This window comes from Monodelphis domestica, chromosome 1, assembly GCF_027887165.1.
Source record: "Monodelphis domestica isolate mMonDom1 chromosome 1, mMonDom1.pri, whole genome shotgun sequence".
Classification (NCBI taxonomy): domain Eukaryota; kingdom Metazoa; phylum Chordata; class Mammalia; order Didelphimorphia; family Didelphidae; genus Monodelphis; species Monodelphis domestica.
In genome coordinates this window covers 390,735,509-390,760,322 of record NC_077227.1, presented here as the reverse complement: position 1 = coordinate 390,760,322, position 24,814 = coordinate 390,735,509, and the positions used below count along the sequence as shown (strand labels likewise).

Here is a 24,814-nt window from a genome sequence, read left to right as displayed (position 1 = left end):
TGTCTCTCTCTCTCTGTGTGTCTCTGTCTGTCTCTCTCTCTGTCTCTGTCTGTCTGTCTTTCTGTCTGTCTGTCTCTCTGTGTCTCTGTCTGTGTGTCTCTGTCTCTGTCTCTCTCTGTCTGTCTCTCTGTCTGTCTCTCTGTCTCTCTCTGTCTGTCTCTCTGTCTCTGTTTCTCTCTGTCTCTCTTTCTCCCTCTCTCTCTTTCTCCTCTCCTTTTCTCCCTCTTCCCCTCTCTCTTTCCCCCTTCTTCACTTCCTCCCTCCCTCTCTCTGCCTGTCTCTGTCCCTGTCTATCTGTCTCTCTCTCCCTTTCTCTCTCTCTCCCTCTCTTTTTCTTCCTCTCCTTCTCTCCCTCTCCCCCTCTCTCTTTTTCCCTTCCTCCCTCCCTCTCTCTGTTGCTCTCTGTCCCCATCTATCTGTCTCTCTCCCTTTCTCCCTCCATCTCTATCTCTATCCCTATCTGTCCCTCCCTCTCTCCATATCTCTGTCTGTCTCTCTTCCTTCCTCCCTTCTTTCTCCTTTTCTCTCTCTCATATATACAAAACATACATAAGCACATGTACATGTATGTATATTTATATGCCCATACATACATGAATATGTGTATATATGTGCCTATATATTTGTATTTAGTCTATATTGACACTAGTATGTATCTATTACACATATTAACTATTTTATAATTGTATTTCATTGTAATTGATTTCCTTTGTAATCACATGTATTTTATGTATTTTTAAATGTCCCCCTGAGAAGAGATCCCTGGGCTTTGCCAGACTGCCAGAGGGGGTCCATGACATCAGAAAAGCTCAGAACCTCTAATCTAATCCAACCCTACCCAAGCCCAAATTCCCCCTTCAACAACCCCATCAAAGGGTCATCAGGCCTCCATTCATTCATTTATTTAGCACCTCCTCTCTGTCGGGCACTGTCTAGCCCCATTACCTTATAGGGGAGTCCTCTGAGGCCCAGAGAAAGGAAGGACCTGCCCAAAGCCATCCGCTAAATCCATCAGAGCAGGTCTTGAACCCAAAGAGAGCTCTTAATCCCCTTCCACTATGGTATCTTGTAATAAGAAAAACACAGAACAAGGATTCACGGAAGCCTGTTTGGATTTTGATTTCTGGATTGCCAGCTTGGTCTAGACTTAAGTTAATAATTATGAAGAGAGGGAGCTTATGGTGTGCCTGCACCCTACTCACCTGGAAGGGTGAGCTTAGTACGCAGGTAGCTCAAACCTTATTGTCATTTAGTTACTTTTCAGTCGTGATTAACTCTTCGTGGCCCCACTTGGGGCTTTCTTGGCAGAGATACCGGAATGGTTTGCCTTGTCCTTCTCCAGTTCATTTGATGGATGAGGAAACTGAGGCAAACAGGGCAGAGTGACTTACCCAGGGTCACACAGCTCCTAAGTACCTGGTACCAGACTTGAACTCAGGAAGGGGAATCTTCTTGACTCCCAGCGCTGCTAAAGCCTACCTTTCTACTTACATTTCAGTAAAACTGATCTTTTGTTCCTCCCAAATGGCATTCTGTCTCCTATCTCTGCTTTGTCCCCCACATCCAGATTGCATTCTCTTCTCATTGATCCCACTTGGAAACTCTTGATTTCCTTCAAGGTCCGCTCCAGGCCCACCGCCTCCAAGTGGCCTTTCCTATGCCCTCCGATGCTAGTGCCTTCCCCAAGTGACTCGGTAAAGACGTTGCATTGGCACAGGTGCAAAATCAATCCTCAATCGTGTCATTCAGTAAGCACTTACTGTGGAATTAGAAATGCATCTGGGGCTGTGCAAAGTGCTGGAGCGCTGCTCTAAAGACAAAAGTGAAGCCATACCTTCCCTCAAGAAGCCGACGTTCTAACGGAAGAGACCACACAAAAATGTTTGTAATATATTAAAACGAATACAAGAAGGGGGCAGCTGGGTAGCTCAGTGGAGTGAGAGCCAGGCCTGGAGAAGGGAGGTCCTGGGTTCAGATCTGGCCTCAGATTCTTCCTAGCTGTACAACCCTGGGCAAGTCACTTGACCCCCATTACAGCCCTTACCACATCTCTGCCTTGGAACCAATACATAGTATTGATTCTAAGATGCAAGGTACGGGCTTTAAATTAAATTACTACAAGATCGCTTTAGGAGGGAATATGCAACTAGCTTGGAAGTGAACAGAGATCAGGAAAGGCTTCTTGTGGAAAAGGGCACTTGAGCTGAGTCTTGAAGGAAATCAGGCATTCTAAAAGGTGCACATGAAGAGAGTGTGCTCCAGGCATGGGGCACAGCCCAGGCAAAGGCATGAAAAAGAGAGGAAGAGTACCATGTATGCAGAACTGGAAGTAGGTCAATGTGGCTACAGCACAATACAAGGGGAGGAGGAATTGATAAGACATCTGACTGGAAAGAGATTTAAATGTCTAACAGAGGAGTTTATATTGAATCCTTAAGGCAACAGGGAGATACTGGCATTTGTTGAACAAGAGGGTAAAGTGCTTAGACTCGCCCCTTAGGAATGGCAGCCAAGTGGACAGTGTGAGCCTGGAGGCGGGGATACCAGATCGAGAGGGTTCTTGCAGTGGACCAGTGTCTGGATGAGGAGGACCCACTCTAGGTGTTGCTGGATAAATAGAAGAGAAGGAACAGGCTTGAAAGACGGTGTGGCCATAGAAACAAGATTTATTGACTGACTAGAGGGAGGTCGAGTAAGAATGACAGTGATGAGGAAGTAGCTTTGTGGTTCAATGGATGGAGAGCCAGACCTAGAGATGGAAGGTCCTGGGTTCAAATCTGGCCTCATATACATCCTAACTATATATGTCCCTGGGCAAGTCACTTAACCCCATTGCTTAGCCCTTACTGTTCTTCTACCTTAGAACTGATAAGATGGAAGGTAAGAATTTTTTTAATTTTTAGACAGTAATAGGGAGTAGGAAATATATATTGCATAGTACCATATGTAGAAGCTATATCAGATTACTTACCATCTCAGAGAGGGAGAAAGAAGGGGAGGGAGAGAATTTGGATTGCAAAATGTCAGAAAACAAATGTTAAAAATTGTTTTTACTTGTAATTGGGGGATATAATGAAATGTTACTGGAAGAAAAAATAATAAGGAAGTTTAGAAGAGAAGGGTAAGTGTGGGTGGGAAGATAATGAGTTCTGTTTGGGGCATGCTGTATTAGAGATGCCTTTGTGTCATCCCTTGGAAATGGGCTTCACTCTGAATGCAAGTTCCTCAAGGTAGGAATTATTTCATTTATTTTCATTGCATCCCCAGTATCTAACACAGAGCCTAATACCACTGGCAAACCAATGGCACGTGTGCCTGGATTTCAGTTTCTTTAGTTATAAAATGAAGTAGTCAGGCTAGATGGTTTCTGAGGTGTCTCCCAGCTCTAGACCTAGGAACTATTCTATAACTTATAGAATTTCCTGAGAATATTGACAGGTTAAGTGACTTTTGTTATTGTTCAGCTGTTTCAGTCATGGCTGTCTCTATCTCCCTCTCTCCCTCTCCCTCCTCTCTCTTTCCATGCATCTGGAGAATATTTTTCCCATACCCCACATCTCTGCTTAGCAGCCTAATGGGAGTGTTTCCTCCCTCCCCTGTATGGAGTAAGAAGGGGATAGGGGGCTCACTTGCTGTGTGAGGGTGCAGTTTGGGCACTAGGTCTCTAAAAGGTTCGTCATCACTGGCCTAGTATATAGTAGGCACTTAATAAATAGTTACTGATTGATTGAGGCTAAGAATGAGTCCCTCACCCACTGATCCAGAGCATCAAAGGAAGAGAACTACAGGATGGTGGATGCACATTGTCTGCTCCCCTGGCCCCATGGCTGCCTCTCTCAGCTGTCATCAACTGGAGATGGTGCCTTTGGTCATTCAAGGACTTGAAGCCACTAATCCTGGGTGCCAGGTGAGCAGCTTAGCTTCTGGCCACTTTCTGAACTGCTGTTCTATTCAAAAATGGGGAGCAAGACCATTTTGTTTTGCATAATTCTGGCCCCCTTTTCCCCATCCCCCATCTGGAGGCTTGTCTTATGAGCATTGCTCCAGAAGACACTAAGAAAAGCAGTATGTGGGTTCAGAAATGCACTGAGATAAGAGAGACCCTGGGGTATGCCGAGCTGGGCATCCAAAAGACTTAGGTTCAAATCCTACTCCCACCTCAAGATATTTGGCTCTCTGTAAATAGCAAATATTTATCAACATTACATGGTAAATATCTGTAAAAGAGGTAAATTCCTTAATCTCTCTGAGCCTCAGTTACCCCATTGGATGAAGACAATAACTGCCCCTCCCTGGCGGTGTCTTTATAAAGATGAAATGTATATGATGTCCATAAAGAACTTTGCCAAATTTAAAACAGATAAATTTAAATGCAAGCTTTTGCTTTTATAAGCAGACCATCAAGACAGAGCCTCTTAGAATGATTTAAAGCCTTGGAAAACACCATGGAAACAGCCAGCCAGTAATGGATTCTCTTGGCCTTGCTAGGTGGCCCCAACGGCTTAGGGGTGGGGATGGGGAGGAAGAAACCCTCCTCAGCATTGTCCCAGGCTTTGCTTTAGGTCAGGACACCTTAGTCAGCTTCCTGGTGCCTCTCCAGTCTGCCTTGACTATACTATATCTTGTTGAAGGGGGAAGGGATCGAGGGGCCAAAAGGAGGGTGAAGGGGAGCTTTGGGGGGTTGTTTTAGGTTTTAGAAGAAGCCCCTTCTCCTCAGCCCAGAGGCATGGCTCCAAGTTGCCATCAGGCAGTCCTTTACTAGGTAAAACATGCCACCTAAGGAGAATAGCCCTAACAAATCCATTAGTTCAGCCACCTCCCGGAAGAAGGATTTTTTCCATCTGGATTGAGTTAAAAGGTCAGTAGCAGCCCTGCTCAGGGGGCCACTTGCTGCGCCAGCAGGGCTGGCAACTTTGATGCTGACGCCCATTCTCCTCCTTCCTCAGGTTCACCAGCTTCTCTTCCCTAAGTTTCAGACACATCAATCAGACAAGACGTGGAGGGGCTGAGCTGAGAGCTCTGGGGCACATTTCCTGGGCAGAGAACAAAGGGCGAGGAGGGGGTGAATTTCGTGCCTGATTGTCCTTAGGAGTGAAAGTTAAGGGGCTCCTTCGCTGGAGCCACCACGAGGAAAACACCCAAAGTGAGCTAAGGTCTCCTTACTGTCCTCACACAGGCTCCAGCTCTGAAAACTAGGAATTGGATAGAATTTGTGACAAGTCATGAGGTTGTGTATTTTCACTCCAATCCAGTCTAGCCGACCGAATGCCCACTATGTGTCTGTCACATGCTGTGCTAGAACCTGGCACACAAAGGCAAAAATAAACATCCCTGCCCTCCAGGAGCTTACATTCTATTAATCAAGGCACTAAACTAGGACGGTAAAGACCTGAATTCAAGTGCTGGTTCTATCACCTTTTAGATGTGTGATGAGTCACTTTACTATGCTGAGCCTCAGTTTACCTATCTGAAAGATGGGGATAATAGCCTACTAGCTACCTCATAGGATTAATGAAGCAAAGTTCTTTGTAAACTAGAAAGCACTACAAGAGGCATTACAGTGTCATGGAAAGATATCTAGCCTCTAAGTAAGAAAGTTCTAGGTTCAGATTCAAATCCTGAGTTCAAATCCAGCCTCAGACACGTCCTAGCTGTGTGAACCTGGATAAGTCACTTCACCCTGTTTGCCTCCGTTTCCTCATATGTAAAATGAGTTGGAGAAGGAAATGGTAAACCACTCCAAGAAAACCCCAAATGAGATCACAAAGAGACAGCCATGACTGAAACAGTTGAACAATAACAAAAGTCATTTAACCTGTCAATGTCCTCAGGAAATTCTATAACTACAAGTTATAGAATAGTTCCTAGGTGGGAGACACCTCAGAAACCATCTAACTCAGCTCCTTCATTTTATAACCAAAGAAACTGAGATCCAGGAACTTGTCTAGGATCATCGAGGTAGCAGGCACAGAATCAAGATTTGAGCACAGATCTTTTGACTCCAGGGGTAGTGTTCTTGCTACTATGTCAGCTGCTGGTCTGGAGTGGCAGAAGGAGTTTGCTTATCAATCATTCTCTCCATGTACAAATCACAAGTCCCCAACCCGTAACCCCATGCACAAAATCACTATAGAAATGTGAGTTATCATTGCTTTAACAGTAAAAATTAACAGCTACTAAGTTGGTTGGACAAAAACTTACTGTGCAAGTGAGGCAGTGGATAGAACACTGGGTATATACTCAAGAAGTCCTGAGTTCAAATCCAGTCTGAGATACCTACTAGCTGTGTAACCCTGGGCAAGTGACTTAATCCTAGTCTGCCTCAGTTTCTTCCTCTGTAAAGTAGGGTTAATGATAGCATCTACTTCCCAGGGTTATCATGAGGCTAAAACAAGATAATATTTGCAATGCACTTTCTAAACTTTATTGGGCTCTTAGAAATGCTTTTGTTGTTATTTTCAGTTGTTTTCAGTCATGGTTGACTCTTCATGACCCCTTTTGGGGGGTTTTCTTATAAAAAGATACTGGAATGCTTTACCATTATATTCGCCAGTTCATTTTATAGACGAGGAAACTGAAACAAACAGGATGAAGTGACTTGAAGTCACTCAGATAATACATATCTGAGGATAGATTTGAACTCAGGTGTTCCTGGCTTTGGACCTGGTGCTTCATCTACTGTATCACCTAGCTGCTCCTCTTCTAGCCTCATATATTTTCCTTTTATATAGAATGATAGCAAATCTTAGGAGACTTTCCCCAGGGATGTGTGTGTGTATTTGTTTTTGTTCTTAAAGAAAAATGAGTACATGTCCATAGCTATTTTCCTCATAAGAATGGCCCTTCTGGGTATCTGAGCATTCCTTTTTTTTACCTCATGATTTTATTGGTAGAGGGAACACTCCGTAATGAACTTCCTCTCCCAATACAGACCAGCACCCGCCTCGAAATTTATAATCTTAGGGAACTTCCTGGCTTCCCCTCCCAGAGAAGTCACGTGTCCTTCCTGCGTTCACATAGTGTGGGGTAAAGGGGCGGGAACGAGCATGCCTGGCACTTGGGGAGGAGGTTCACCATCACTGCATGACACCATGACTCCTCCCTATCTTTCGAGAGTTTAGGGGTTGACTTTAGGGATGGAAATTGGAGTTAAGGGCTCTATAACTGTGTGTCCAATGCACTACTCAGGGCTGGAATTCAGCCAAAGGGGTATGAACAAGAGGCAGAAGTTTCCTGGGAGAGTTTCAGGCATTTAGTAGCTTTCTGACCCTGAGTAAGTCATTTAATCATTTTGGCCTCAGTTTCCTCATCTGTAAAAGGACCTGGAGACAGAAATGGCAAACCACTCCAAGAGCTCTGCTAAGAAAACCCTAAATGGGGTTATGAAAAGTCTAAAATGACTCCACAACAACAAAAGTTTCCTGGTGGGTGGCAGGGAGCTGGAAAAGGGGGACCTTTCTCCTTTTCCTTTTTCCTCTTCCCCAGAGGGAGACAAGTTGTCTGGGGTGCTGGGAGGATCCTGCCCAGAAGTTCTTTCCCAGCTAGTTTGCTTGGGAGAAGCTCAAACTAGAGGGAAGTTGGAATGGGGGAGGGAGGACAGGTCAAGGCCGGTCCTCCTTGTCTGGGCCCATTGGCTTTGCTTATGACTAAACAATTCTCCTTGTCTGTCATTTCCCAGGACCCCCAGGGAGGCGAGGAAAACCTGGAAGAAGAGGAGATACTGGTAAGCCTCCCTGTTTCTCTGTTTCTGAAATTCCTCCCACCCAGAATCCTGAGGGAAGCCACAGTAAACACAAAACCAGATTATCTGAAGAGGCCAGAATCCCTATCTGAGACACTCAACTCCCACTCCCAGGCCTTGAGAGGAATCAGGGCAGAGGACCGCAGGGCTGAGGCCCTCCCTGAAGATGGGGGTACTTCTCACACTGAACTTTGGAAGGCCTTCCCTCTGTGCCTCTTCCTTGGATCTGGGCTTTTCCTTTCCACTCACTGGCCCATATCCTTATTTCCTTTTATTATTGTTGGAGGGGGTGGTTTCATCTCCCAAGAAGAAACCCATAAAACAATTTTAGTGTAGTAGAAAGAACACTGACATTGCAGCCTGATAACCTGGGTCCAAATCTAGGCTTTACCACTTAACGAGCTGTGTGGCCTTGGGCAAGTCACTTTCCTGGCACCTTCTCTTGGATCATTTTCCATTTACATTGTCTGTGTTATGTATAAGTAGTTGTTTGCTTGTTGTCCCCCCCATCAGAATATAAGAATGTAAAAAAAAAAAAAAAGAATGTTAGGGACATAATCTTGGGATGGAGGGGAGATAAATAGTGCCTAGTGACCTTGAATATGCAAAAATGTGACACATTATTTTCTACATTTGAAATATATTTGAAGCAAAAAAGAAAAGAATATAAGAATGCCCTCCTTGAGAGCGGGGACCCTGGTGGGCATTCAGCAGTGTATGGCATCTACTTAATAATGTTTACTGGCTAATATCTTCTCTCTAAACCTCAGTTTCCCCATCTGTAACTTAGGGATGAATGAGTAGACTCTAAAGTCCCTTCCAGTTCCAGGTCCTTTGAGAGAACTGCAGTGATGTCTCTAGAACCATACAAGGGAAGGTGGGTTTATCCTGTCCGGAAAATTTAGCCTCAGTTTTAAAGAAAGCTCCTTTCAAGGTCAGGCAGCAAGGTGGCCACAGTGGATAGGGTGCCAGGTCTGGAGTCAGGGAGATCTGAGTTCAAATTCTGTCTCAGACACTCATTTTATCCTGGGAAAGTCACTTGACCCTATTTGCCTCAATTTCCTCCTGTGTAACATGAGCTGGAGAAGGAAATGGCAAACCACTCCAGGATCCTTGCCAAGAAAGCCCCAAATGGGGTCATGAAGAGTCAGAACAACAGAATTTTCAAGCTCAGTAGTCCTGGGGTGGTGGTGTTAAGTAACCACATCATCAGCCTCACCTCCAAGCTGAGAGGGAGCAGGGGACGAGACATTATCCTAGGGCGCGAGTCTCACTGTGTTACTTACTCTCCAGCTCAAGAAACTCTGATAACTCCCAAGCCTCTAGGATCAAGGTCAAACTCCTCAGCCTGGAGCAGCTCTACATTTAGCAAGTTTTCCCTCACCCTAAAGCCTAAATTTGCCTGTTGGCAACTTGTAGCATCACAGAATGGCAAAGTCTGAGAGAGGGAAGAGACCTAGTCTAACTCTCACCTGGCTGTCCCCTCTCCCCCTTACTCACCCCCATTTCCACTTTGTAGCCGAGCAGAATACATCTAATCCCACTTCCATGTGATAATCCTTCAGATATTTGATGATAGCCGACGGTCTCCTCCCCAGCTCAGCCTAGTCTTCTGCCAGCTAGCCATCCCCAGTGCTTTTGCCTGGTCCTCATCTTACATGAACTCAAGACCCTTCACCATCCAGGCTGCCCTTCTGAATGCTCGCCAGCTTGCTCGTGTCCTTCCTAAACTGTAATGCCCAGAATGGCGCAGTTTTTCGGGTGTAATCTAGCCAGGGCTGGGCATGGCAATAATATCACCTCCTTCTTCCCAGATTCTGACTGCAGCCCAGGATCACGTTTTTGTAGACTATATCCACTGTTTAGGGTTGGAGGCGGCTTTTAAACCCTTACCTTTTGTCTTGGAAGCAATAGTATTGATTCCAAGACAGAGGAGCAGTAAGGGCTAGGCAGTTGGGGTTAAGTGACTTGCCCAGGGTCACACAGCTAGGAAGTATCTGAGGTCCTATTTGTACCCAGGACTTTCTATCCACTAATCCACCTAGCTACTCTTCTTTTCCTTCCTCAAACCCTGCTACCATTGACTCACATTGAACTTGCAGGGCATTAACACCCCTAGATTTTTTTTAAACCCTTACCTTCTATTTTAGTAACAGTTCTAGGACAGAAGAGTAAAAGCTAGGCAATTGGAGTTAAGTGACTTGCCCAAGGTCACACAGTTAAGGACCCACACCCTCCCAACTCCAAGCTTAGCACTCTATCCACCGAGCCACCCAGCTGTCTCTGCCCCTGGATCTTTTTCAGACATGCTGCCATCTAACCTTCCATCTATCTTATTCTAATGTTGTTGAGTCATGTCTGAATTTATAACCCAATTTAGAGTTTATGGAGTGGTTTGCCATTTCCTTCTCCAGCTCATTTTACTGAGGATGAAGTGGAGGCAAACAAGGTTAGGTGACTTGTCCAGGGTCCTATAGCTAGGAAGTGTCTGAGGCCAGATTTGAACTCAAGAAGATGACTCCTTCCCAACTCCAGGTCAGATGCTTTATCCACGATACCACCCAGCTGCCTTAATTTTAGGTTGAACTAATAGAATGCCACCAATGCCACCCTTAGAACATGGGATGTGTTCTTCCCTGGGCAGATCATACATGGAGTACCAGGTTAAGTTCTTGACCCCCCCCCCCAACTTGAGGAAACATTAGGGCAACTTAGAGAATCTAGTGGACTTGGGACTAGAATGGGAGAAAATTAGAGAATTTGCCTCCATGATGACCAGCTGAAGGAAATGAGGATTATTTGCTTTGGGAGGGGGGAAAAAAAGAGTAAGAAATTGGTCACAAGCAGAGCTCACTCTGCTTGGCTTAGAACTAGGTGCTGAAAGGTGACCTCCACAGTGAGGGGGGAGTTAGAAAGAAGGGAGGGTTTGGGGGAAGACAGTGGGTTCCATTTTGGACGTACTGAGTTTAAGATGTCTGCCAGACAGACACCTCTACTAGGCAACTGAGAATGGAGATCAGGAGAGAAACTGGGGCTGAACAAACAGATCTGAGAATCATCTCCCATAGAGATGAACGTTGATTCCGTGGGGGCTGATGAGGTCACCAAGTGACAAAATAGAGGGAGAGAAGAGGAGGCTTTGAGAATGATGTCTTTGATTAGCTAAGAAGGAGACTGAGGAGTCCAGGAGAGAAGAGTGTCACCAAAATAATGAGAGAAAGAGAATATCAAAGTGATCAACTGTGTCATAAGGGGAGGATGAAGATTGGAAAAGGTCCATTCAGTTTGGCAGTTAAGAGATTGTAGTAACTTTAGAGCAAGCAATTCCCATTTGAGGATGAAAGCAGAAGCCAGGCTGTAGAGAGATAAGAAGAGAAACAGAGGTACCAATGGTAGACAGCCTTCTCAAGGAGCTTGTGCACAGAATGGAGGAGAGGCAGGTAAAGGTGGGTAATGAAGAGGGATGGATGAAGCAAAGATTCTTTCAAGGAAGAGGGAGATACAGACGTGTTTGGAGGCAGAAAGGAAGTCATCAGTAAACAGGGAGATGTTGAAGATAAGTGAGAGAATGGGAATGATAGAGGTAGCAGTTTGCTAGAAAAGCCAAGAAGGGATGAATCAAGGGTATATGGAGAGAAGCTTGCCTTTGCAAAGAGGACTGCCTCATCATGGAGAACAGGGGTGAAGGAAGAGATAGTGGGAGGAGATCTCTGGGTGCCGTCAGTTGAGGAGGAGACAAGAAAAGGGAACTCTCAGTGAACAGCCTTCATTTTTTCAGTGAAATATGAAGCATGGTCTTTAGCTGAGGTAAGGTATAGGGAAGAACCATGGAAAGATTTGAGGAGGGATGAAAAGTTATAGAAAAGCTGGTGTAGAGAAGGAGAGTGTATTGTTTAGGGAACTATAAAAGAATTGACTTGTAGGACCACAAAGTGGCTCAGTAGATTGTCAGGCTTAGAGACAAGAGATCCTAAGTTGAAATCTGGTCTCTGACCCTTTCTAACTGTGTGGCCCTGGGAAAGTCACAACTCCAATGGCCTAACCTTTACCTTGGAACTAATAACTAGTTTAGATTCTAAAACAGAAGGTAAGAATTTAAAATAATTTTTTAAAAGAATTGCCTATCCACATCCAGAGGAAGAACTGTGGGAGTAGAAACAGAGAAGAAAAACATATGATTGATCACATGGGTCAAGGGGGATATAATTGGGGATGTAGACTCTAAACGATCACCCTAATGCAATTATCAATAATATGGAAATAGTTCTTGATCAATGACACACATAAAACCCAGTGGAATTGCTCGTTGGCTACAGGAGGGTGGGAGGAAGGGAGGAAAAGAACATGAATCATGTAACCATGGAAAAATATTCTAAATTAATTAATTAAATAAAATTTTCCATATTAAAAAAAAAAGGATTGCCTAGCAGCAGTGAGATCCTAGTTGAAGTTACATAACATAAATTTGTACTGGATCTAGTCAAGCTAGGTGCCATGGATGCTACCCACAGATCAGTCAGCATATCTGACCACTACTAGTTGACTCTGCTGGTAGCAAACTATCCATGTTAGGTCCATGCCGTGAACAGCTCGCCATCGACAAGAGTAGCTAGTCATACCTGTTCAGGTGAGTGACAGGCCTTAGCGTGGAACCACAGAACCTCAGGGTGTACCTTCAAGAGCATCAAGTCCCACCTAAGGAAGAGTCCTTTCTATATCATCCCCCAACAAGTCACCACCCAGCAGCCTCTGCTCGTCATTTCTAGTCATGAGAATCCCCCTACAACCTAAAACGGTTCATATCTCATTTGGGAAGATTTCTCATCCTTAGAAGATTTTTCCTCCTCTAGAGTCAAAAACCTACCTCTCTGCACCTTCGACCCATCACTTCTCATTCTGCTTTCTAGCTAAAGCCCAAATCTAATCCCTCCTCCATGTGGCAGCCCTTCCAATTCTTGCAGGAAGGGATCGTGTCCCAAACCTGACCCTGATCTGCGCCCACGTCTTTTCTTCTCTAAGTTAAATATCCCCATTTCCTTCACCAAATCAAAAACAAACTTCCTTCCCCATCTGGATTTGTTTGCCCAGATACTGATGTGTTGGTTTCAGGGTATCACCCCACCATTCCTACCCAGAACCATGCAGATGAATGCCGTTTTGTTTAGTGATAGTGGTGATCTGAGAGGCCTGTGTCCCCAGCTTCCCAGAGGCCACATGTAAGACTGTCTTTGTGCCAGGAAATAGAGTACTGGCCTGGATCCTGGGAAGAGAACTTTCTTCTGGAAAATGTGTGTATGAGGTTTTAGGCAGGAAAAAAGGGGATTGATTTCAAAGGCAAATAGATGATGCAATGGATAGAGTACTAGACCTAAAATCAAGAAGTTCAAGTCCAGAGGGAAGCTGGGTGCAAATCTAGCCTCAGACACTTCCTAGCTGTGTGATCCAGAACAAGTCATTTAACCCTGTTGGCCTCAGTTTCCTCATCTGTAAAATGAGCTGGAGAAGGTAAACTCCTCCAGTGTCTTTGCCAAGAAAACCCTCATAACCCCTGAGTCAGGGAATGACTTTTTGTTTGGGGAAGGACCTATTTGGTCCAGTCTTGTGATTTCATTAGTGTAGGAGGAATTCTTGGTATGGAAACCCCCTTCATCAGTACAGATCACCAACTTCCCTATAACTCATAGTATCAGAGAGCTTCCTGGGGCACCAAGAGGTTGGCATTCAGTAAGGACTAGTCCAATAGCCTTCTGGGTCAATCTTGTGAAAATGAACATGTAATGTTCATATTTCTTTCCTTCTTTATATATGTTGTATGACCCAAACATGCATGAGTTAAGGTCCTGCTTCCCTAATTTTCTCAATCTCCTTGATTCATTTTATCTATCTGCAAAGCGGGTGCATAAGTCAATGGAGAGACTTACTTGGTTATGCGTGTGCCTGTGTATTCCTAATACAGAAGTCAAGTGGCTTAGCCCATGCCCCAAACAATCCTTTCGGGAGACTATTACCCAAGAGCCTTCTCTCGGCATGGCATGTGTGTTCCCAGAGGTGACAAGGAACTCAAGACCACACTTTTCTGCCTCCTGTAAGCTCACTCTTTCAGCCTCACCTCCCAGGCACAAACAAAGCTAATTTCTAGCTCTTGGTCATTACCTCCTGCTTTCTTTCTCTATCCTGTTGGAGGAATCATAGAATGACAAAATCTCCCAACTCCCAGGAGTTGGAAAGAACCATTAGAGGTCATCTGGTCCAGCCTCCTATAAGAATCCCCTATATAGTATCCCTGGATTATTAGCCATTCCACCTTGGTTGGTGGTGAGCTCATTATCTTTTTTTGCTTTAACCCTTATCTTCTGTCTTAGAATTGATGCAATTATTGGTTCCAAGACAGAAGAGTGAGTGGTAAAGACAAAGCAATAAGGGTTAAGTGACTTGCTCAGGGTCATCCAGCTAGGATGGGTCTAAGGCCAGATTTGAACCCAAGACATCATATCTCTAGGTCTGGCTCTTTATCCACTGAGCCACCTGGCTGCCCCCATAGGGTTCTTCCTCTCTGCTACATCTTGTCTCCTGAGAGACCATCAAGCCATGTATTCAGGCAGTATGGAGGATATCTGCCAGGAAGCATTGGGAACTCAGCCATAGAATGGGCCTCAGGGATAAAGACTCACATCCCTGGAAGGTCCATAACAACCCTGTGAGGCAAGTGATGGCTCAGGCTGTCAGATGGCCTGGGTGGACTTGTTCTGTTGGACTAACATTCCACATTGGATGCCAGGTGAGAAGAAGATCAGAGGAGCCAGGGGGGCAGCATTCAGTACAAGCTACTTCACCACCCAAGAGCATGCATTTTCTTTCTAGACTCTATTATGGTTCCTCATGTTGCTCCCCCAGCTCCAGGTTCTGCGGCTTTGAGGTTTTAAATTAGACTAACTAGAAATGGGGAGAAAAGCCAGTCTGTCAGGTTTCCAGGGAGACACCGATCATTCCTGATGGAGCTATCGTCCGCTGTTCTGCCTCTGCTCCCAGGAGCTTCTAGATTTCATTCCTGAATCATGCCCTGAACATCATTTCATTTGGATGCTTCTAGAATATGTTTCCAATTTTTATTTGTAGTAACAATTTTCACGTGTCTGAGATCCTTTCCAAAGCAATGAAAATAATTCACCGTGGCCAGCAGATTAATGAGCTGGCATGCTCCTTCAGAAGCCACAATTTACCTGACTGGGGCTGCCTGCAGAGCCTGGAGAAACCCTCCTGGGGATCCCATTCACCTCTTTTTTATTGACCTTTTTTCTTAAGCACTTGGGGCTTCTTTTCAACAAATTCTAATTCAGCAAACATTTATTGAGCAGAATAGTACAACTGGAAGAATGATGAATGTGGAGATAGGGGATCTGGGTTCAAATTCTAGCTCTACCACTTTTTCTGTACAATGGGGGGGTGGTTATTGACCATGTTTTTATATTGTATTTGTAGATAGGCAAAAAAATATATTTTTACATACTATATTTGCTAGATTTTATTTACTAATGAATGGTAGACTTCTGAGGCTCTAACTCCTTTGGTTACGGTCCTCTCCTATGATCTCAGATCTGCTTTTTACTACCTGTGGGGCTGTAAGCAGGACTTTTTTTGCTCTCTGGGCCTCAATTTCCTCAACTGTAAAATGAAGGGGGCTGGACCAGTTGATCTTTATTGTCCCCTCTGATTCGAAATCTATGTTCCTATGGGTTTATTGTATTGGATTCTGGAAGATATAGAGATTCATTCAAGACTAGCCCCTGCAGAATCTCCTATGGGGGTAAAATATAACCCCAGACAAGAATAATGTACAATAATGCATAAAGGACAAGCTAAGGAAGTGGTGCAAGGTTGCTCTTGAGTTGGGTGCATTTGGGGGGAGCACATGAATGGAGAGTGATCAGGATCCCCCACATTTCTCTTCAAAAAGGTGAAAATCCAGTGAACCAGGAATATCATAAGAAATCTTTAATGGGGCTTCAGAGGAAGAGGCCATTAGACTTCCAACATAAATATATCATAGCAGCCTTCAACTGGGACACAGGAGACTTCCTTAACTCGCACTGTAGGATCTTCAACAAGCCACCTCACATCTCTGGAACTCAGCTTTCTCACCTGTAAATTAAGGGGGTTAGGTTTGATGATCTTTGAGTTTTCTTCTAGCTCTAGCTCTAAATCCATGATTCTATGATCATTTGAAGTCCCTCTTCAGCCTTTCATTTGAGCCTCATGGAGGCCAGCATTAAGTCAGTGACCACAAAGAAATTTCCCTGGCAGCAAACAAATTCAGTCTCACCCTCTCTGTCCCTCTGTCCCATGTCTCTATGTCTGTTTCTCCTTCCCTCCCCTTTTGCTCCCTCACTTTTCTTCCTTTCATCTCTCCCCTACCTCCCTCTCTCCCTCTCTCCCTCTCTCCCTTCCTCTCTTCCTCTCCCTCCCTCCCTCCCTCCCTCCCTCTCTCTCTCTCCCTCTCTCCCTTCCTCTCTTCCTCTCTCTCTCTCTCTCTCTCTCTCTCTCTCTCTCTCTCTCTCTCTCTCTCTCTCTCTCACACACACACACACACACACACACACACACACACACACACCTTCTCATCCTTCTCCTTAAGAACTGGGATTGTCATGGTGCATGCATAATAATAGGAGTAAAATAAATGTGTGTTGATTGGTTGCTTGGATAATGCCTTGATTTGAGTTTTAAAAACAAACTGGGGTGGGGGATGCAGCTAGGTGCCCAGTGGATTGAGAACCAAGCCTAGAGACTGGAGATCCTGGGTTCAAATGTGACTTCAGATACTTCTCAGTAGACAAGTCACTTAACCCTTGGGCCTCCATATTTTTAAGGCTAAGCCCCCCTTTGATTCCCCAAAGAACTATGAATGCAAAGCTAAAAGGGACTCTAGCCTAGAGGCTATCTATCTAGTCTAGTCTTCTCATTTTATAGAGAAGAAAATGGGAAAGGGGAACAAGTATTGATTAAGTGCCTACAAGATTATAGATTTATACCATGGGCTCAGTGGATAGTCACAGGTTTGAGTCAGGAAGCCCTGAGTTCAAATCTGGCCTCAGACACTAGCCAGGTGAACCCAGACAAGTCTCAACCCTGTTTGCCTTAGTTTCCTCATCTGTCAAATGAGCCAGAGAAGGAAATGGCAAACCACTCCAGTATCTTTGCCAAGAAAACCCCAAATGGGATCATGACTGAAATGACTAAATAAGACAAGCTGTGTGTCTGGCACTCTGCTTAGTCCTTTGCATATATCATTTCTTTCATTTTTCACTGTAAAGTAAGTGCTCATATTATTTCCATTTTGTAACTGAGAAAACTGAGACAGGCAAAAGTTAAGTGACTTGCCCAGGCTCACACAAATAGGAAATGTCTGAGGCTGAATTCCAACTCAAAACTTCCCAACTCCAGTCCCAGTGCTATATCCACTCTACTACCTAGAGAGGAAGGGACTTATCCGAAACCACACAGATTGTAAGTGAGAAAGCCAGAACTTGAACCCAGGTCTTCTGACTCCAAGTCCAGTCCCCTTTCCATTCTGCCTCCCTGTGGGCTAGTTAGTGATTACTGGTAAGACTGCCAATCAGGCCCAAGAGGATTCCTCAGTGAGGGAAGTTAGTGAATGAACTGGAATTGATAGAGAACATCCTACCTCCCTCATAGATCTGTTTTAATGAGGAAAATCCCTTGTAAACCTTTAAGCCAGCCAGAAATGGGAGCTCTCAGAGGGGAGCCTCAATCACCCATCGGACGCTGCTAAGAGAGGGTATGAGATGCTTGTCACCCAACAAGCTGTGGAATGCTAGGCTGGATGGGGTGGGGGCTGGGTTCCTTTGGATCAAATTCTGACTGTGTCTTTTATGTTTTTGTATTGCAGGCCCTGCAGTAAGTATCATGGATTTCACTCACCAGTGATCCCCAAAGATAAGGCCTTGTTGTTCTCTTTTTGCACCATTTTCTTGAAATGATATTTGGGAGGGGGACATAGGAATAGGTGTGTCTGGAAGGAAAATTGGTGCCAGATGTGGCTACGTTTTTCTGATTGTAGAGACATTGTAAAAGAGGCTTTAAAAATGTTTAACTGCACTTCCCCCTCTCCCAAGAGTTTGTGATCCTTGGAAAACTAACCAATATTTAGTTCTCTTGTTTATCTCTTACCGATCAGTCTTGGTTCATACAAATAGTAGCATCCAGAAAATATTAAAGATGGGCCCTAGCAGTCAGTACTTTGAAATATTTCTGTGTTGCCCAAATTTGTCTGATTAAAAGAACCCCAATATACTGAGGAATGGGAGACCAGTCCATTGAACTCATGCCCCCTCAAGGCAGTCAGTAATTTGTTGGAAACTAGGCAATCTACTGACTCCAGGATCCTTTAAATCCTTACTTTCATATTCCAAACATTTCCAAGCCAAACTCAAAGACTTATGCAGCTCCCTATGCCAGGTACCCCATCTGAAAGTTCATTTTCATCTTTAGCAAAAATGTGTTTTACTCCCCAAATTGAAAAGTTTTTAAAAATAATTTATTCTACTTTTTTTTTTCAAAATCCATTGCCGTTTGCACTAACTCCCATACTTCTACAGGGGGAGCCTCTGTCGAGTCTTCCTATAGCACCTAAAAAAAGAAAATTTATAGCCTAGTCCAATAAATCCACACATTGGCCATGTCTGAAACTATGTGTATGCCTCGTTCAGCAACTGCAGCCCATCACCTCTCTGTTGACAAGTAAGCAGAAGGCATGTAAAGTTTCTCCTGCCAAGTATAGCAGATGATTGGCATTCAATCAAATAGACATTTGATGTGTCCCAAACACTGGACTTCAAGGAGCATTCCCTGCTTTCTTATGGAAGAGAAAAGAGAAGGGGGGGGGGAGAAGAGGAGATTCCTGACTGCTTCTTCCCTAGCTCCAGGGGCAACATTTAAAGGGAAATTCTTAGCTTCCCTGGAATCTCATTCATTCCCCTTCCCCCACCCCCAAATACGAGATGTCTGGCGTTGATTCCTCCTGTCAATTTTTAAAGCCTGATAAATCCTGATGAATCAATCCAAAGAGCACACTGAATTCTGGCTTTCGCCAAAATTAACCTCAAATGGAATTCTTTCCAGATGAGGAGTCTGAGTTTGTTTTGTTATTTTTTTTTACTTCCACTGGAGATGATTCATCTCTCAGTCCACCCCCTTGGGAATTGCCAGGCTCCTAAATGTATACAAAACACCATGGTAAGCCCCAGAGACATTTGCCACGCAGTAGGGACCAGCAGCTGTATAGCCGTGCTTGGTTTTGAAGTGTCACACAGAGAAAAAGAGGGGGAAAAACCTGCTTGGGGTAACTCCTCCGGGTGTATCCCATGAGACCCAACAGGCGATTTGTCATTTTCTGTGTGAAAAGTAACTGAATGGCCCCTACACAGAATCCTTTGCGAGGCACCGTAAGGCTGCGGGCTGAGTGAGCAATTTCTCCTGCTATCTCCTACTGACCTACACTAGCTGGCATTGACTAACCACTCACAGCCAGGAAACATCTGGTAATAATAGAAATACTTCAAGATTCTGACTTTTCCCTTCTCAACACAACTTCGGCTGATTGAGACCAGGGCAAAAACATGCCCTGGAGAAGCTGTCTGCCGACGCAGGCAGGTGGCTGCAGACTCCAGTGTCTTGGCCTGGTTAAGTGAAAGGAAATCAGATTCTATGGTCCGGGCTCGCATTTGGCCAGTTAAACCTCTCAGGGCTTCATTGCATCAAAAGGGAAATCTGGAGGCTTGCTTGGCTTTAAGAGAAGCACCCCTTACTAGTCACCCACCCACCCACCCACCACTACCAAAGCTTCACAGCGAGTTCCCCCGTGAAGCATCCCTTAGCCCAGCTGTGTCAGAGTGCCTTTTTCCTCCTATGTAAAGCATGATCATTCATTCACAAGTTTCTGCTGGGTTGGCTAAGCCCCTGATTAAATTATAAATGTGGCCATATGTTGTACTGAAAGCCTGATTATTAATTACTTATTAATTACCACAGGGGCAAGCAGGACGAGACGGTTATCCGGTAATTTGACATTCATTTTTTTTTTCAGACTTCTTTGTCTTTGTTTTCAACCTATGGCCTTCCTTATGTCTTTTCTTGCCCGCTTTTTCCTGCCTTTTCTTTTTTTCTGCTCTATCCCTGATTCCAAGGGAGGGGGGATGGTAAAGGAATGGGATGTACTTTTCATTGTCAGTATAGAATAGAGATGTTGTACTTCTGAGACCCTGACCCCTGTGGGCCCATACCAGGGGAAGGGGCTGCCCAGGGGCCCAGCTTTTCAAGAGCAGAAATAGGAAAGAACAAGGAATTGCGAATGTATTTTTCCTTTCAATTGTTTAATCCTGGCTCCCTTGAGGCAGCCCACAGTCCCCAAGGTACCCAGTCGTGTGTCTGGATCCTCACTTGTCTACAGAGTTCAGACACTCAGTCCACCTTTCCCCATTTGGGAAAAAAAAAAAGATTCCCTGGGCCACACACAGCCTGGCTACTTTTCTAGTCTTTTTAAATTAACTTAATATGAAATGGGTCTACAAGAGCCATTAGCAAAAAAGAGTTTTTTCTGTTGTCCTCCTTGCTCACTCCCTTTCCCAAAGCTAGTATATAAAATCAATTTCCATGGCCAAGATGTAAGGGTTAGAGCCCAGTTCCTTGAGCAGCAATCCCTTAACAGGCAGTGAAAATAAAAGCAAAATAACCAAAATAATAGGATGAAATTTTAAGTCCTGAATTTGGGTTTCAAAAATCCTTTGCAGAAGAGATCCATGTCAAGTCCAACTATTTGGCTTTAAAAAAATCAGCAACTCAAGTACAGGATAGGAGAGGCTTTGCTGGCTACATGACAGTCCATGTGGAAAGGACCTGGGGGTTTTAGCTTATGAGTTAGCGATCTAACGGGGACTCGGGCTATGTCCACGAAAGCTGGGGTCCAGGAAAGGGGCACTGGCGATTGTCCCATCCTCTGCTCTGGCAGACCGCATATGTACAACGTGCTCAGCTCTGGGCACCATCCGCTTTGGGCATTTGAGCAAGAGTCAACAAAGGCAGGAAAAAACCTCACATTCAGCCGTTCACATATCAGGGACAACTCTGGGGCTGCCAACCTTATTCCTTAGTCTGTGGTAGAGGAAGAGTAATGCGGAACTTCTCATTTTGAGGAACAGGAAACGAGACTGTTCTGAGAGCCTTTGGGTACCGACTCCCAGAGTCTCAGACCTTGGTGGGCAACTCGTCGGACTCCTATAGGGTCAGGAAATCAGTCTCTCTGTCTCTCCCATCCTTGAGAAGTCATCATCCAAAGACCCCACGACAGGAAGCTTGCCCCCATTTCAGTTCTCCGGCAACTCTCGTCGTTAGAAAGTTCTTTCCTATGTTAAGCCCAAATCTAACTATATTAAGTCCATTCTGACTTCTAGCCATTTTCCTAGTTCTGCCCTTTGGACCTTCCTTAAATATTCTGTCCCCCAGGAGAGCCCGTCACATACTTGACATCTTTTATAATGAATGCCCTCAACTCAATGCAAAGCAACCTTTAAACACTTACTCTGTGTGGGGCACATTGCTAGCCGCTGCTGATGCCAAGCATCCTCAAGAAGTTTACATTCCGGGGCACCTGGGTAGCACAGGTGGATAGAGGGCCAGGCCTGGAGTCAGAAGAACCTGGGATCAAGTCTGGCCTCAGATAGTTCCTAGATGTGTGACCCTGGACAAGGCACTTAACCCCCACCCCCATCCTTGACATTCTTCTCTCTTTGAGTTGGTTCTAAGATAGAAGGTAAGGATTAAAAAAATAAATAAATTTACATTCTACTATTGGGGTAAAGACAAGGCTTCAATATGCTTGTAGATAATGTCTTTTTCTCCCCCGCTCCTGTTCGAGTGCCCTTCCTCCTCTAAAAAACCTCCAGCTTATTGATGCCATTCCTGAAATATGATGCCCCAAACTAGAGCACTGGGCTTGGATTCAGGAAAACTTGGGTTTAAATCCCACCTTAGATGCTTACTAGCTGTGTGACCCTAGCCAAGTCACTTAACTTCTTTTAGCCTCAATTTCCTTATCTGTAAAATGGAGCTAATAATAGCACCTACCTCACAGGGTTGTTTTGGGGGTCAAATGGGATATTTGTAAAGTGCCCTGCGCACTTTAAAAACCTCTTGTTATGAGATATTATGTGGTCTGCCAAGGGTCAAGGACAGTGGAAGTATTGCTTTCCCTCCTGGGGATCACTGGCTTTTATTAATAGTATGGTATTCATTCAGTGTAGCCGTTAGGCTCAGAGCACAGAGCCCAGCCTGGCTTCTTGTCCTGGCAGGCCAGCAAAGATGCTCCTGGAAACACCCGACATCTAACCTGGCCCTAAACTAGGAATAAGGAAAACGAGAACACCCACCACCCCATCTACAACTTGCTGGCATCCTCACTCCAGTCCCTGGTTGATGCTTATGAAAGTTAACAAAGGTCATATAATGATCTTTGCTCTGGATTTCTATTTGTATTTTTTTCTTAATTAGCTACTCTGTGGCTAGTTTACAAAAATTCAATATAAATTCAAATATAATGTTCCCAGGCTATGAAGCATATTTGGAAATGAAGGGAGCATTAAGAGAATAGGGTGCCACCAGTAACCCATCAGGTCCAAGGCAGTTGCCTTGAATTCCCACAAGGTACTTCTCATGGTCCTGTGGGATATTTTCTTTTTTTTTTAATTTAGAATATTTTCCCATGGTTACATGATTCATGGTTCCACACACACTCTTTCCTCCTGTGGAAATATTTTCAGTAATTACTTCTTGTTAAATCATTTCAGTGATGTCTGACTCTTCATGAACCCATTTGAGATTTCCTTGGCAAAGATACTTGAGGGGGTTGCCATTTCCTTTTCCAGATCACTTTAGATGAGGAACTGAAGCAAAGAGGGTTAAGTGACTTGCCCAGGGTCACACAGCTAGCAAATATCTGAGCCTGTTTTTTAGCTCATGAAGACGAGTCTGACACCAAGCCCAATGTTCTATCTACTATACCACCTATCTGCTCAATTATTTCTTTCTTTAAAAGAAAGCCTTACCTTCTGTCTTCATATCAATTCCTAGACAAAGGAGTAGCAAGAAACTAGACAAAGAGGGTTAAGCAGAGTCATACAGCAATGAAGTATCTGAGGTCAGATTTGAACCCAGGTCCTCCCCACTCTCTGATGTGTCTAGAGTCTGAGCTATAACTAAAGCAGTGTAGTCAAAGCTTTGTTCCAGAGCACTGGATTCCAGGGTTTTGCATTATATATTTGCATTCCTTGGCATTGTGAAAACAATAGAGTTTTTAGCACCTAGCTGGTAAAAAGGTATTAGATGGCATATTAGAATGAGCTCCTTCCCTATGCATCCTCTAGGGTAGTGATGGTAAACCTTTTAGAGTCTGAGTACCCCAACTGCAACTGTCATGCTGCATGAGAATCCCCCCTCCTTCTCCCTTACCCCAGACAGGGGAGGGAGGAAGCATTGCCATTGTGCTGCAGAGCAGTGGGGTGAATGGAGAGAAAAATGTACTCAGGTATGCATGGAGAGGGGGAGGGAAGCATCCCCCTCGGGCACATGTGCCATACGTTTGCCAACACAGCTCTAGGGTGTCCCAGGCTGTCCTGTGAGTCCCCCACCCCTACCCCACTCACCTCAGAGTAGTCTTTTCCCAGCCTTGCTTTGTGGTCATTGCCCCAGTCATAAAAATGCCTTAGGCATGCTCTTTGTCCTAGGACCAGCCTAGCTGGGCGTATCACACCAATCAATGAAGTGTCTTCTGTGTGCCTGCAATTGTGCCAGGTGCTGATTGTTCTCAAAGAGCTTACCTTCAGCCTACCGTGTATTTGCTCATGTTCAGGAGGGAAACCATAGAAATGGGAGAATGCAGATGGCATTCGGGAGCAGACAGTGGTCCAGGTTGTCAGGAACATAGAGGAATAATAGGCAAGGCAGAAAAAGGAGCTTAGTTGTGGAGATCCTTGAGAGCTGGGCAAAGCGTTTGGAAGTTTCAGAAAAACCATAGGACCACACGCAAGACTTTTGAGCACAAGAGTGACGTCGATCCAGGTAAAGTGAGCCTAGAGAAGTCCTTGTCCTCAGAGCCCTGGCAGCTTCCTGCTTATTGATGAGAGCAGGGATGGAATACCTGGCAAACAGCGGCTAGTGCAACCTGATGGGAAGCCTTCCCCTCCTCCCACTCACAAGAGGGAAGTGGCACAGAATGGGCCGTCACTGCTCTGTGCGAGAATCTGGAAAGGCCCAATCTGTCTGAGCTCCCCAGCCTGGATTGCTGAGCAAGAGCTGTGGGCATGAAGCGGGCCGCTTCCTGGAGGGGCCTGGCCAGGGGCCAGGCTCGCCTAGATGTGGCAGGAAGGAGAAGCAGATCTCTTTGATAAATCTCACAGAATAACTCTTCGTCTTCTCTGCCACCCAAGCACATTTAATAAATGAACTCACTCCATTCGAAACCAAAAACAGCTTGAAGCCCTGCCTGGGAGCTCAGGACATGCCAAGTTGCTGGCTGGGGGTAGGGGGGAGTGAGGGGGACACAAAATCCTTCAGCTTGGCTTTGATCCCAGCCTGGGAGAAGTTCTGTTGGTGTCCTGGCACAGTTAGCCCTTTTCAGGGTCTGCTTCTTTGCTAACCTGAGTTAGGACTCAGTACAGAGGCGTTTGGACTTTTGCTAGAAATGAAAGAGGGGGCAGCTAGTTGGTTCCATGGATTGAGAGTCAGGCTTAGAGACGGGAGGTCCTGGGTTCAAATCTGGCCCCAGACACTTCCCAGCTGTGTGACCCTGCGCAAGTCACTTGACCCCCATGGCCTAGCCCTTACCGCTCTTCTGCCTTGGAGCCAATACACAGTATTGACTCCAAGATGGAAGGTGAGGGTTAAAAGAAAATTTTAAAAAATAAAACGAAGGTGTGGATCTGCCCTGTTAGAACACTTCCAGGGGAAGAAAGGGATTTGTGATTTACTAGCATATCCAAACTCATGTTCCTCTAGTGCCCTCCC

The 24,814-nt window shown here is 45.0% G+C and overlaps 1 protein-coding gene and 1 long non-coding RNA gene across 2 annotated transcripts in view; one reads left to right on the top strand and one right to left on the bottom strand.

Annotated features, from left to right (window-relative positions):
* The window catches only part of COL23A1 (collagen type XXIII alpha 1 chain), a 492,298-nt gene that overhangs the window by 371,818 nt on the left and 95,666 nt on the right, over window positions 1-24,814 (top strand). The window contains exons 3-4 of the mRNA XM_056811712.1: window positions 7,679-7,743; window positions 19,790-19,816. Coding sequence (XP_056667690.1) covers window positions 7,679-7,743; window positions 19,790-19,816 — 92 coding nt within the window. The remainder of the gene's footprint in view (window positions 1-7,678; window positions 7,744-19,789; window positions 19,817-24,814) is intronic.
* LOC103093681 (uncharacterized) overlaps window positions 15,262-24,814 on the bottom strand; it is a 123,360-nt gene continuing 113,807 nt past the window's right edge. The window contains exon 4 of the long non-coding RNA XR_008915199.1: window positions 15,262-15,880. This is a non-coding gene — a long non-coding RNA (uncharacterized LOC103093681). The remainder of the gene's footprint in view (window positions 15,881-24,814) is intronic.